Consider the following 12,086-nt stretch of genomic DNA (forward strand, 5'->3'; position numbering starts at 1 on the left):
GCCCCTGCAGTGCCGGCCGTGGCCGCCTGGGGGCAGCCGCGCGCGCCGGGCCCGGCCGCTCTGGCCCGCGCTCCTCGCTCGCCCGGGACGCGGCTCCGGTTGCGAGCGGCCGCCCTGCCCGCCCCGAGCGCCGACCCGCCGCTCCCGCGCCGACCCCGCGCCGCGGCTCCGGGGCTGCAGCGAGGCCGCCAGCAGCGCCGCGGGCGAGGGGCGGACCCAGGAGATGAAATGACAACGTCAACCCTCCAGGTACGCGGCGCGGCCGGGCCTCGGCGGGCGGCGGCCGGAGCGGGGGCGGCGGGGCCTGCGGCCGGCACCGGGCGGGCGGCCTCCTCCGAGCCCGGCCTCGGGCCCCGCCGCCCGCCGCCCCCGCGCGGCTCCGTCTCACGCCCTCGCAGCCGGGGCCGCCCCGCTTCCCCGGACGCCGAGCCCGAGGGGTGCCCTGGGGCCCCCGGTACCGCCGGCAGGACCCGCCTCAGCCGGGCCGCACCGGCGCCGCCCGGGGAAGCGCCTGCCCGCGGCCGGGCCGCTCCCGCCCGCCCCGGCCTCCCGCCGTCTCCCGCCGCCTCGGCGCGGCCCCTGCCCCCCATTCATTCCCGCGGCCGGGCAGGGGGGCGCTGGGGTGGCGCCGCCCGCTTGCCCGACGGCCCCGCCTGCAGGGGCTGCGGGTCCTGCGGTCCGGAGAACATGCTCGGGCCTCAGGCCTGGCTGCCGTCTGGACTCTGGCATCGCGACCTGTGACCTTGGCCAGTGCTTGGTCTCGGAACCTCGGGTTCCACATGGGGGGCGGCACTCGGGAGCATTGTTGTGACCGTGGCTGCAGGCCGGGCGGTGCCGGTAAAGCGTCCTTCGCACAGTCTTTCCAGAGTGCTCAGCAGGGGGTGTGGGGAGACGCGTCTGAGGGACAGGTGGCCGGATCCTCAAAGGACCGGTCGCTTTCAGATACCTGAAGGCGCCTGGTTACTCCATCCCGGTGGAGGGAAACCTGAGAACAGAGGCCGGGAGTAAATTGGGGTACTTGGCTGGGAATTAACTGCAGCGCAAAGGCAGACCTCACCATCCACTAGCAGAAGGTCTGTTGTCTTACCACGCGGGGGGCAAACATGACCGCAGATCCACCTGCCCGGACGGTTGCTGTAAGACCTGTGAGCTAAGAATGTTTCTTATATTAAAAAGAAAGTGAAAATACAGCACACATTTACGAAGCTGAGACTCACATAGCTTATAGTTCATTTATTTATTTGGTTTTAAAGATTTATTTTATTTATTTATACAAGAACTGGGGTACAGACCAGAGGTGCGGGAGGGTGAGAGGATTCACCAGAGAGGGGAGCAGAACAGGCAGATAGACCGAAAACACTGCAGAGGGGAGCAGCGGGCGAGACAGGAGAGGTCTGCTGTGCCATGTGGGTATCTCCTTTGTCGGCCGCACCTTGTGGGTATCTCCCTGGCTGGCTGGGGATCGCGGAACCTGCGCTGCAGAGGCTGCAGACAGCTTCACAGCACTGCGCTCAACCCGCTGCGCCACTGGGGAGGCCCTAGTTCATCCATTTAAAGGGCGCAATTCAGTGCTTTTAGTGTATTCACAAAGTGGTGCAACCACCACCACAGTCAATTTTAGAGCGTTTTCATCACCCCCAAAGAAACCCTGTACCCTTTGTCCTCTCTTAGTCTCTTCTTCCCCACCCCACCCCCTATCCCTCCATCCCTCCCAGTCCTCAACAACCACTAATCTACTTTCTGGATTTGCCTATTCTGAACATTTTATAGAAATGGAATCCTACAATACATGGTCCTTTGTGACTTTGCTGCTTTCAGTTAACATAATAATTGTGAGGTTTTCCATTTTTAAATGGCTGGGGCTGCGATATTTTGTAACACATGAAAATCAGAAATTTCACATTTCATTTCTATAGCGTTTTGTTGGAACGCATCCCTGCTCATTCATTTATATGCATTCTCTGTGGCTGCTTTGGGGTTACCATAGGCAGAATTGAATAGCTGCTACAGCCAGTGTACAGATTGTGCAGCTGGCAAAGTCTAAAATATTTACTGTCCTGTACGAAGAGTTTGCCCGCTCACCCTTTTCATACATCCTTTTGTATGCGTTACTACAGATGTGGCAGGTCTGGCAGTTTTATTTGTCACCTTAATTCCTGTTAAGCAAAACTGTTCTCTCCACATTGAAACTAAGACCTCTTATGTGTGAAGAACTATATGTGATTGCTAGAAATACTGAATGTGCTTTTTACATGCATTAATTAATAGAGCATCAGGAAAGGAATGGGCCTACTCCACCACAGGGGGCCGGGCACACCTGGAGATGTGCTGTTCTGAGCCCCACCTTCCAAAAGGCTGGACCCAAACAAGGCAAATAAACAAAATAGTCCTAGGATTTGTTCTGGAGAAGAGAAGACATGAGGGCGAGGAGCGCCCTTTCATGCCTTACCTGATGGGCTGCCTTGGGGGACAGAGTGGACAAGTGAAGCTCATGTTGAAGCTAATCCAGAAGATTCAGGGCCCCTAGCCATTCTTTATTTGTAGGTAGTGGAGGGTGCTGAAGCTTGAAAATAGCCAACACTCATACCTTCCTCATCTCTTCGACCTGGTGAGTTTAATAACATCAACCTGGCCTAACTTTTTTAGTTTGTAAAGCTAGCTGTGCCTGTTTTTCTGTGACTTCTTGCTTTCAGATGAGGAAGGGCTGACAAATGCCGGGGCCCTGCCAAGAATTGGTCAGGAGGCTTATTGTTTGCTGTGGACGGAACTGTGTACATACAGTGGGCTCTGCCTGCCTGTGTCTAGTGCAGGGTCAGATTGAGGAGGATCACTCTGGTAATGCTTCCTAGGTTTGTGAAGCTGTAATTTTTAAAGCTGGACGTGTAGTTGTGGGCCAGCTGCCTGAAAGCTCTAGCACACTCTTTTTTTTTTTTTTTTTTTTTAAGATTTATTTATTTATACATACAAGAACCGGGGACAGGCCAAAGATGCGGGGGGTGAGAGGATTCACCAGACACAGAGTGGGGAAAAGAACAGGCAGACTGACCAAAATATACTGCTGAGCGAGTCAGGAGAGGTCTGCAGCGCCATGTGGGCTGCTTCCTGGCCCGCCGGGGATTGAACTCGTGCTGCAGAGGCTGCAATCTGCTTCATAGTGTAGTGCTTAACCCCTTGCGCCACCAGGGAGGCCCTCCAGCACACTCTTAAGTTCAGTCTAGAGCACAGGACCACTGGCTTTGATAGATTCCCAGAGATACTCCCATGGACTTCTTAGAAGGTTAAACTGTTAGGATGAATCCTGACAGTTGGCAGCACATGTATGCCTTGGGAGTACGCAGGCACTTTTCTTACTGGAGCTTCTGGCGTATTGAACCATGTGTTCGAGGTGCATTCCCTAGATAGAACTTGAAGAAAACCGAGAGAGGCTGGCAGTGTAGTTTCTGGCCTTCAGGCTGAGCTCCAGCAGTCAGTCAGTTTTGGTATTTCCCCTGTCCCAGCCTCTCAGTTCAGCTCCATTTCTCTTTCCCTTGAGGCCAGGGACTAGAAAGTGAACTCTCCCTTTGAGCTCTAACCTGAGATATTTTATCAGGTTTCCACTTGCTGAAATCCATCCAGAGCAAGGACTGAGAAGGAGGTTGCTTTCAACTGGATGAGCATATTGTGAAGAGGGATGCCAGCTTTTAAAGCTTCCGTTTAAGGCTGTGCTGGTTGAGGTTAGATAAGTAGGCCAATCGACTGGTCTGCAACCAACTGATCATGGGTCTGGCAGTACCTCTCATCAGTGTATTCCTGCTGCCTCTGATCCTAAAGACTTGCTGGATCTCTTTGAAGCACTGAGTTATTTGCTTTCGCCTTTCCAGAAAGCCATTGATCTGGTGACGAAAGCCACAGAAGAGGATAAAGCCAAGAACTACGAGGAGGCGCTCCGACTCTACCAGCATGCCGTGGAGTATTTCCTCCACGCTATCAAATGTGAGTCACAGGCAGGTCCTCCCTGGTCTCAGAGCCCCTCTGACGAGGACAAACGGGGGCTCAGGGACCCCCCTCTCTGGTTCCCTTTGCACAGATGAGGCACACAGCGATAAGGCCAAGGAGAGCATTCGAGCCAAGTGCATGCAGTACCTAGATAGGGCGGAGAAGCTGAAGGATTATTTACGAAACAAAGAGAAGCACGGCAAGAAGCCAGTCAAAGAAAATCAGAGTGAGAGCAAGGGGTGAGTATGAAGGAGAAGAGGGCCGCCAGGACCAGAGCCCCCCGTGGTCACACCCTTGCCAGTGGTGCTGTCATTCTTGTTGCTAATGCCTCCTTTGGACTTCTGGCACCTTTCTTTTGGGGGATTCTGCTCATCTTACTCACAGTGCCGCAGCTACTTTCGTTAAGCATGTTATTGAATTCTCGCATGTGTAACAACACAGATCTGTGCAGAAGAGTCGTGGGCAGGATGGGCGGCCAGCATAGTAGTTACAAGCTTTAGACTCTGCAGGCAGCCTCTTGGTACAGCCAGGCTCTGCACTTCCTGGCCATATGATCTTGGACAAGTACCAGGAACTCCTATAGCTCCAGACTTCTCATCTGTAGAAGGGAGCCCTTCATAGGACTTTACTCCTAGTGGTACCCTGCGGAGCACATGAGATGATGCTGGTACAGCCTATCATAGAACTGAGCACACAGTAGGCAGTTTACAGCAGTTTCATAATCCCATCTTCATCCAGCTGGGTGAGGAGACAGACTCAGCGCTCAGAGCTGGCATTTGATAGGAGTCTGCACCCTCATTTGGGGCCTCTCCTCCAGACTCCAAAGCCAGTGTTCCCTCTGGAGCCTCTCAGCTCACATCTGTGGTTTCCCCACCATGGAGACGCCAGTTAGTTGACCACAAAGACCACTGGTGTCCTGGAAGTGAGGGGGTGGTGCCAGGCAGGAGTGAGGGAGTTTGATAGAGGTGGTGCCAGCTGCCTCACCAGTGGAGAGAGGCTCTGCTCCTGGGTAGAGAAGATACTCTCCCAAGAAAGGGGGAAGAGGCCCTAGAAGACTTGAGGATGGCAGATGTTTGGGAAGAGATGGCTCTGGGAGCACCTCCTTTTACCACCATGGGCAGTCAGAGCCTCCTTGCCTACTGCCTCTTGCTCCAACTTGTCCTCTTTGTCTCTTTTCCTAGCAGCGATAGTGACAGTGAAGGGGATAATCCAGAGAAAAAGAAATTGCAAGAACAACTGATGGGTAAGAGGCTCACGCTGTGGCGGTGGGAGGGGCACGTGGCCTGGTGGGTGGGCTCAGGCTCTGTGGCTTGGTGGTGGGTCCCAGGCTCTGCCCTCCTCTCGCAGGGGCCGTGGTGATGGAGAAGCCCAACATTCGGTGGAATGATGTGGCCGGGCTGGAAGGGGCCAAGGAGGCCCTCAAAGAAGCTGTCATTTTGCCAATTAAATTCCCACACCTGTTCACAGGTAAGAGTGGAGCCACATTAGGCCCAAATGTAAAAATATCAGGCTTCTGAGTGAGCCAGCTCACGACCCTACTCTGAAGGTGTCTGGGAGCAGGTGGTGACTCGATTTCTTTGCCCTTAAAGGGTGAGGACCCCGCCTTCTCACACGTTCTGTCAGTAGAGGCCCAGGGCCTATACATCCTACTCTTTGGCTTCTCTCTGTTGTTAAAGGTCTTTGTGATTAGAACTTTGACCAGTCTGTCCCAATGGGTGGGCAGGGAGAGGAACCCGTGCCAGCCAGTGTCATTTTGCAAGGTCTCAGGGGCCATGAGCAAGGGCTAGGACCAAGCTATTGCAGGGCATTGAGTTTCCTCTGCACCTAGAATTTGTCTTGTGAAACTCTGCTTCCACTGACCAAGGCCCCTCTGCTTATTTTCTGTTCCCTTTCCTGAGCCAGGAAGAAGCTCACTTTATTTTATTTTTTTCTTGCAGGCAAGCGTACCCCTTGGCGAGGAATACTGCTTTTTGGACCCCCTGGCACAGGGAAGTCCTACCTGGCCAAAGCAGTAGCCACTGAGGCCAACAACTCCACCTTCTTCTCTGTGTCCTCCTCAGACTTGATGTCCAAGTGGCTGGGGGAGAGCGAGAAGTAAGTGAGCCGCTAGGCCCTGCCTCTGCACGGCTCGGAGGCCAGCTGCCCTACCCCGGGAGTCTCTTCCCAGAAGCTGCCGGTGGAGGCAGGGATAAGCAGCCCGGGGAGGAATGTCTCACTAACTCACTGGGTAGACACTGTCCCAACAGCTGGAACTTGGGAGAGAGGAGTCCTCCAGACTGGAAGGGCAAGGCACTCACAGTTGCTGGGTATGAGGTGCACCCCTCTGGGACTTATGTAGTAACTTACTCCCCTCAGAGACTCCCACTCCACAGATGATGGTGCTGGGGCTGAGAGGAAGGGAAGGCACCTGTCCTAAGCACAGAGCTAATGCAGGCGGCCGCGGGTGTGGAAGCTGATACCAAGGCTTGCTCTTCCTCTTGGTACAGTGCTGCCAAAGGACTGGTTACTCTCTTTTTTCTCTGAAATCTAAGCATACCTGTGGGCTTGGCCTCCTCTTGGGAGGGAACTGGGTCCCTGGCCGGGCTTTTGTGTGGGTGTCCAGCTCCCAGCCCCGCTTGTCCTTTTCACAGGCTCGTCAAGAACCTGTTTGAACTGGCCAGACAGCACAAGCCCTCCATCATCTTCATCGACGAGGTGGATTCCCTCTGTGGGTCCCGCAATGAAAACGAGAGCGAGGCGGCCCGCAGGATCAAAACGGAGTTTTTAGTCCAGATGCAAGGTGTGTGTTGGTCCCGGCCCCCTCCCTGCTTCATGCTCTGCCCAAAGCCAGCCTGGGGCCAACTGGTGTTGATTGTCCTTAGGGTAGAGGGAAACCCTCAGAGCAGCTTCCTCTCCTCAGGCCTTCATTGCAGAGAGGTTCCTGAGGCCTCCACCTGCCTCTCTGCTGTTGTGCAGCTCTTCACCCCTGCGGAGCCCTGAGGCCTTTCCTCGCAAGCTCTGCCTGGCCCTGGCAGGTGTTCTCAGAGTCAGGGCCTGTACCTTCCTTTCTCCACAGGGGTGGGGAACAACAACGATGGGACTCTGGTTCTTGGTGCCACAAACATCCCATGGGTGTTGGATTCAGCCATTAGAAGGAGGTGAGTCTTTCCACAGGAGCGGGGGCTAAGGTTCTTTCTCCAGCCATCATCAACCTGCTGCTGGCAGTCAGCCTCACCCCCTTTCTCTGGAGGCTTCTCTGTGTCTGCGTGTTGAGCAGAACCTTAGTGAAGCCAGTTTCTGGGGGTCCCTGCTTTCCTTCTGCATTAAGACCATTTTGTCATCTGCTCTCAGGCCCTGCCCTGTGCTTGGCTCTCTAGGTTCGAAAAGCGGATTTACATCCCACTGCCAGAGGAAGCTGCCCGTGCCCAGATGTTCCGGTTGCATCTGGGGAGCACCCCCCACAACCTGACAGATGCCAACATCCATGAGCTGGCCCGGAAGACAGAAGGCTACTCAGGTGCAGACATCAGCATCATCGTGCGGGACTCCCTAATGCAGCCTGTCAGAAAAGTGCAGTCAGCAACACACTTCAAAAAGGTGAATGGGCCAGCAGGGAATTGCTTAGGAAGTGTCACAGAAAGGGTAGCAGCTTTCTTTGCCAGCTTCCTGGCAGAGAGGGAGTGCACCTCGTCGATGAAGATGATGGAGGGCTTGTGCTACCTGGCCAGCTCTAACAGGTTCTTTTTTTTTTTTTTTTTTTTTTAATAGAGGCATGCTTTATTTATTTGTTTGCTGTTTTGTTTGTTTGTTTTGTTTATACATGCACTGGGTACAGTCAGAAGCGCGGGAGGGTGAGAGAATTCACCAGAGCCAGAGCGGGGAGCAGAGCAGGCAGAAGGACCGAAGTACACTGCTAAGGGGAGCAGTGGGCGGCAGGAGAGGTCTGTGCGCCATGTGGGACCCTCCTCCGGTGGCCGGGGAGCAGCCGGGGATTGAACCAGCGCCGCAGAGGCCACGGGCAGCTTCGCAACCCAGTGCTCAACCGCTGCGCCACCGGGGAGGCCCTCTAACATGTTCTTGACGAGCCTGTGAAGGGGACAAGTGGGGCTGGGAGCTGGACACCCGCCCTAGCAGTGACACATTTCAAGTCTCCCAGAGGAGCAGAGACAAATAATGCAAAGTGAGCCCTCTGGCTTTGGGCACCTGCTCTCCTCTTCCCTGCCTTCTTGCTTAATTAAGTGTGGCCATGTCAGGTGGTGTGGGAGGAGAGGGCACATGCTGTCCCTCTTGCTGCCTCCAGTGGGCGCTGCACCATTGTGCATATGGACCTCGTGAAGTGCTTGGAAATGTTGGGGGTAAAACCACAGACTGTGAAGGGAAACTCATGTTCATGCAGCAGACTTTTGTCAAGTACCTGCTGTGGGTCCTACTATGTGCCTGACACTATTCTCCATGCTGGGGAGACGTTTGTGACCATGCACAAAAATTCCTGCTCTCCCGGGGCCTCCTATTTAGTGAGGGAGATAAACAGCAAACAAAATCAAGATGCAGGGCCTCCCTGGTGGCTCAAGGGGTTAAGTCTCAGCACTATGAATATCAGCAGCCACTGCAGCACGAGTTCAATCCCCAGCCAGGGAGCTGACCCACATGGCGCAACAGACCTCTCCTGTTTCACCCGCTGCTCCCCTCAGTAGTATATTTCAGTAGATCCACCTGTTCTGCTCCCCACTCTGTCTGGTGAATCCTCTCAACCATCCTGCACCTCTTGTAAGCATAAATAAATAAAAATAAATCTTTTTTTAAAAAAATCAAGATGCATTTCTTAGGGGTGGTGAGGAAAGTTCAAGCAGATGGCCTGGCACACTTAAATGACAGCTCATATGGAATGACATTTGAGTCACAAGTTAGAAGAGGTGATGGAAGGAGTCTTTTGGGGATGAAAGGGAAATGTTTCCCGTGGAACAGACTTCAGTGGGAAGTACGTCTTGAAATCCCTGACTTCCTCGGGGTGAGATCTGGTGGAGGTAATAAGGAGAGGCATTGGCTCACAGCCTACATCACCTCTTCAGGACTGAGAAAGCTGGAGTGTCCTGCCCCTCCCCCAAACATCCAGGAGCAGCCCACCTTCCAGTCAACTCCTGTTTGGTTTCAGGTCTGTGGCCCTTCCCGCACCAACCCTAGCGTTACGATCGATGACCTCCTGACCCCATGCTCACCAGGGGACCCAGGTGCCATAGAGATGACTTGGATGGATGTCCCCGGTGACAAACTCTTAGAGCCTGTGGTTTGCATGGTAAGTGGCCAGTTGGGAAAGGGGTCTGAAGAGAGCTGAGAAAATGTGGGACTTGGCAAGAGCACAAATAGGCTCCTCCCCTTCTCTGTTCCGGACTATTGTGGCTCCTCATAAAGACAGAGAAGGGCCTTGGGGCTCTGGGCAGCTAGGGCTCCTGTCATTAAGTGCAGTGGGGGTCCAGGATGGAGGCTGCAGCATTAATTCTATCCACTTCAGCAAAAGCTGGATACTGTGGCTCCACCGTTCTCTGGGGTTGGCTTGTCTACACACAGAAGGAACCATTCACTGTCTGCAGCATGAACATGGGGATTTGATTTGATGCAGTTGCATAGCAGTCCCTCTCCCAACTATTCTTGACCTCTCCTTATGGTCTTGTCCATCCTGAGTGGCTGGTGTCTGCCGCTGAGGCTGCTGTAGTGGGCAGGGTTAGGATGAGCTGCTCGGGGACTAAGAGATGATGGAAGCCGAGTCTGGAAAGAGAGTGCCTGTCATGGGGCGTTCAGGCAGACGCCAGGCAGCTGAGGGGCTAGGGAGCCAGGCATGCACTGGGGTTAAGGAGCCAGGGGGCAAGCCTCCTCCCACCCTAGACCTGGTGGGCCTGCTACGTGAGAGGCTGAGGACTGGCATCCAGATCCTCCTCAGCTGGGTGTGCTTGTCTTTGGTCTTTGCAGTCGGACATGCTCCGGTCCTTGGCCACCACCCGGCCCACCGTGAATGCAGATGACCTTCTGAAAGTGAAGAAATTCTCAGAGGACTTTGGGCAGGAGAGTTAAAAGTGTCTTCACTCGGGTGACAGTGAAGGTGGGCTGTCGGTGGGGGTCAATCCACAGCACTCCTCACATCGGTGGCCAAACAGGGCTCCAGGATTCGTTCTGAAGTCAGAGCAAAGTCCCCTCCGTGTCGGGCCACCAGCTGGGGAGCTGGAAGGAAGGGCCTCTCTGGCCGAGAGACGTGTAAGCACATTTGGCATCTGGTGGAATTCTGGCTCTTCCTCCTTTTCTGGATGGTCACCAACTCCTTGTCCTGCCCCTCCATGGTATTTTTTTTTTTTTAGACCTTTTTTTGTTCCCCTAAATTAATGCTGCTTGGATGGATGTTTTGTCTTGTTTATAAATAAAGTTAAAATCGCCCAGAAGCGTCAAGGAGTGGGAGCAGCCCGTGCAGCGGGGTTGGTGCACAAACCTTCAGAATGGCCTGCCGAACCCCACCGCCCATTCCTTCTAGACCCAAGCATTGCTCCTTGTGGACAAAATGGCTGATGCCCTGGGTGTTCAGCCTACACTCTGTCTGCAGAGGCTGAGAGTGAAGCCAAGCCATTCTTGCCCTCCTGGGTTGGCTTCCAGGGCCCCGTGTTCTCCCCGCAGGAGAGGCGGGTCCTTGTAGGCACAGAGCTGTGTAGTCAGAATGAGTGAAGGCAGCCAGGTGGCTCTCACTGCTGCCTTTTCTTCCCTTGGAATGTGAGCATACTAAACCCAGCACTGCCCTGGGTCCCTGCCCTGGAAATGGGCCAATAAATCCTTTCCCTCCTTGAGCCATCTGAGTGATCTCGTCTTTGACTTCTGTCTGTGCCTCTTTGCAGGCCACTCTGGCTTCTGATAGGGACCCTTTGGTTTTCTCTCATCTCTTCATTGTAGGAAGCAAGTAGGAATGTCACTAACTGCCTGTTGCCCAGTCAGGTACACGAGACCTTTCTTCCCTGAGAAAAGTGTGGCTAAGGGTGTGTAAAGGACCTGGTCAGTTCTTCCTGTTCTCCAGCCTCAGATAAGAGCTGCAACCTGGGAGGCCTCCATGCCTGACATGGCCTGCAGCTGTTTCGTTTGATATGCTGCCAACACTTAAAATTCAAGAGTTGATGTAAACATTCAGATCTGTCTTCTTGGAAGATTAGGTAACACTGGATCTGCTCCCCAGGAAGCAGCCTGCCAGCAGCAGCTGAGCCGCGGCTGCCCTGTTCAGAGGGTAACACGCTCTCCTGCTCCAGTGCCCACAGGGACTGCTCCACTGCCCAGCCCCAATGGCCATTTGAACTGTGACTCCTGAGCTGGCAGCCTTGAGATGCTGGGAAGAGGCCTGGCATAGAGTCATTAAGCTTTCCCTACCCCTTCAAAAACCAGACTTGTGCTTCTGTCTTTAAAACCTAACAGGTACAGGGCCTCCCCAATGGCGCAGCGGTTGAGCGCTGGGTTGCAAAGCTGCCCGCAGCCTCTGCGGCGCCAGATCCATCCCCGGCTGCTCCCCGGCCACCGGAGGAGGGTCCCACATGGCGCGCAGACCTCTCCTGCCGCCCGCTGCTCCCCCCAGCAGTGTACTTGGGTCCTTCTGCCTGTTCTGCTCCCCGCTCTGGCTCTGGTGAGTTCTCTCGCCCTCCCGCGCTTCTGACTGTACCCAGTGCTTGTATAAATAAATAAATAAAATTTAAAAAAGAAAAAAACCTAACAGGTACAGAAGGAATCACGTGGCCAGCTCTTAGCTCATGATAGCCTTGCACTGTGTTTCTTTGATCCAGTTAAGAGTAGCTGCTGAATTGGGTCAGTTTTCAATTGGCGCTTTGAAGGCTTGGGCCCTGTGCTGCCCTCCATTGCTGGGGGGCTTAGCCCCCCTCTCCTTACCTGGAGCATCAGTTGGCACTTAACTCTGGAGTTCCCCTGTAGTTCTATCCCCCTGCTGGTACTGCTTCATTTTAGCTAGTTGGGTGTTGTTTTTTTCATTCTATATTGTTAGCTTAACTTGAATCAAAGAGCCTTTATTTAACCTCATTTCTACCATTTAAAGACCTTGACAAGTCACAGTGGTTAACAGAAACTTTATTGCTACTGGGGTTTATCCTCAGCTCTCATTG

The 12,086-nt window shown here is 54.1% G+C and overlaps 1 protein-coding gene across 1 annotated transcript; it reads left to right on the plus strand.

The window, feature by feature from the left end:
• Window positions 1-228: 228 nt before the first annotated feature.
• On the plus strand, window positions 229-10,020 carry VPS4A (vacuolar protein sorting 4 homolog A; the record flags this gene model as incomplete). Its single annotated transcript, XM_084257647.1, has 11 exons — window positions 229-249; window positions 3,861-3,972; window positions 4,067-4,214; window positions 5,157-5,218; window positions 5,323-5,442; window positions 5,913-6,069; window positions 6,606-6,754; window positions 7,031-7,112; window positions 7,332-7,551; window positions 9,107-9,247; window positions 9,919-10,020. 11 exons carry the CDS (start codon window positions 229-231, stop codon window positions 10,018-10,020), a joined length of 1,314 nt encoding a protein of 437 aa, XP_084113773.1.
• Between the last annotated feature and the right edge of the window lie 2,066 nt (window positions 10,021-12,086).

The sequence above is a fragment of the Talpa europaea genome (assembly GCF_964194135.1).
Source record: "Talpa europaea genome assembly, chromosome: 16".
NCBI classification, from domain to species: Eukaryota; Metazoa; Chordata; class Mammalia; order Eulipotyphla; family Talpidae; genus Talpa; species Talpa europaea.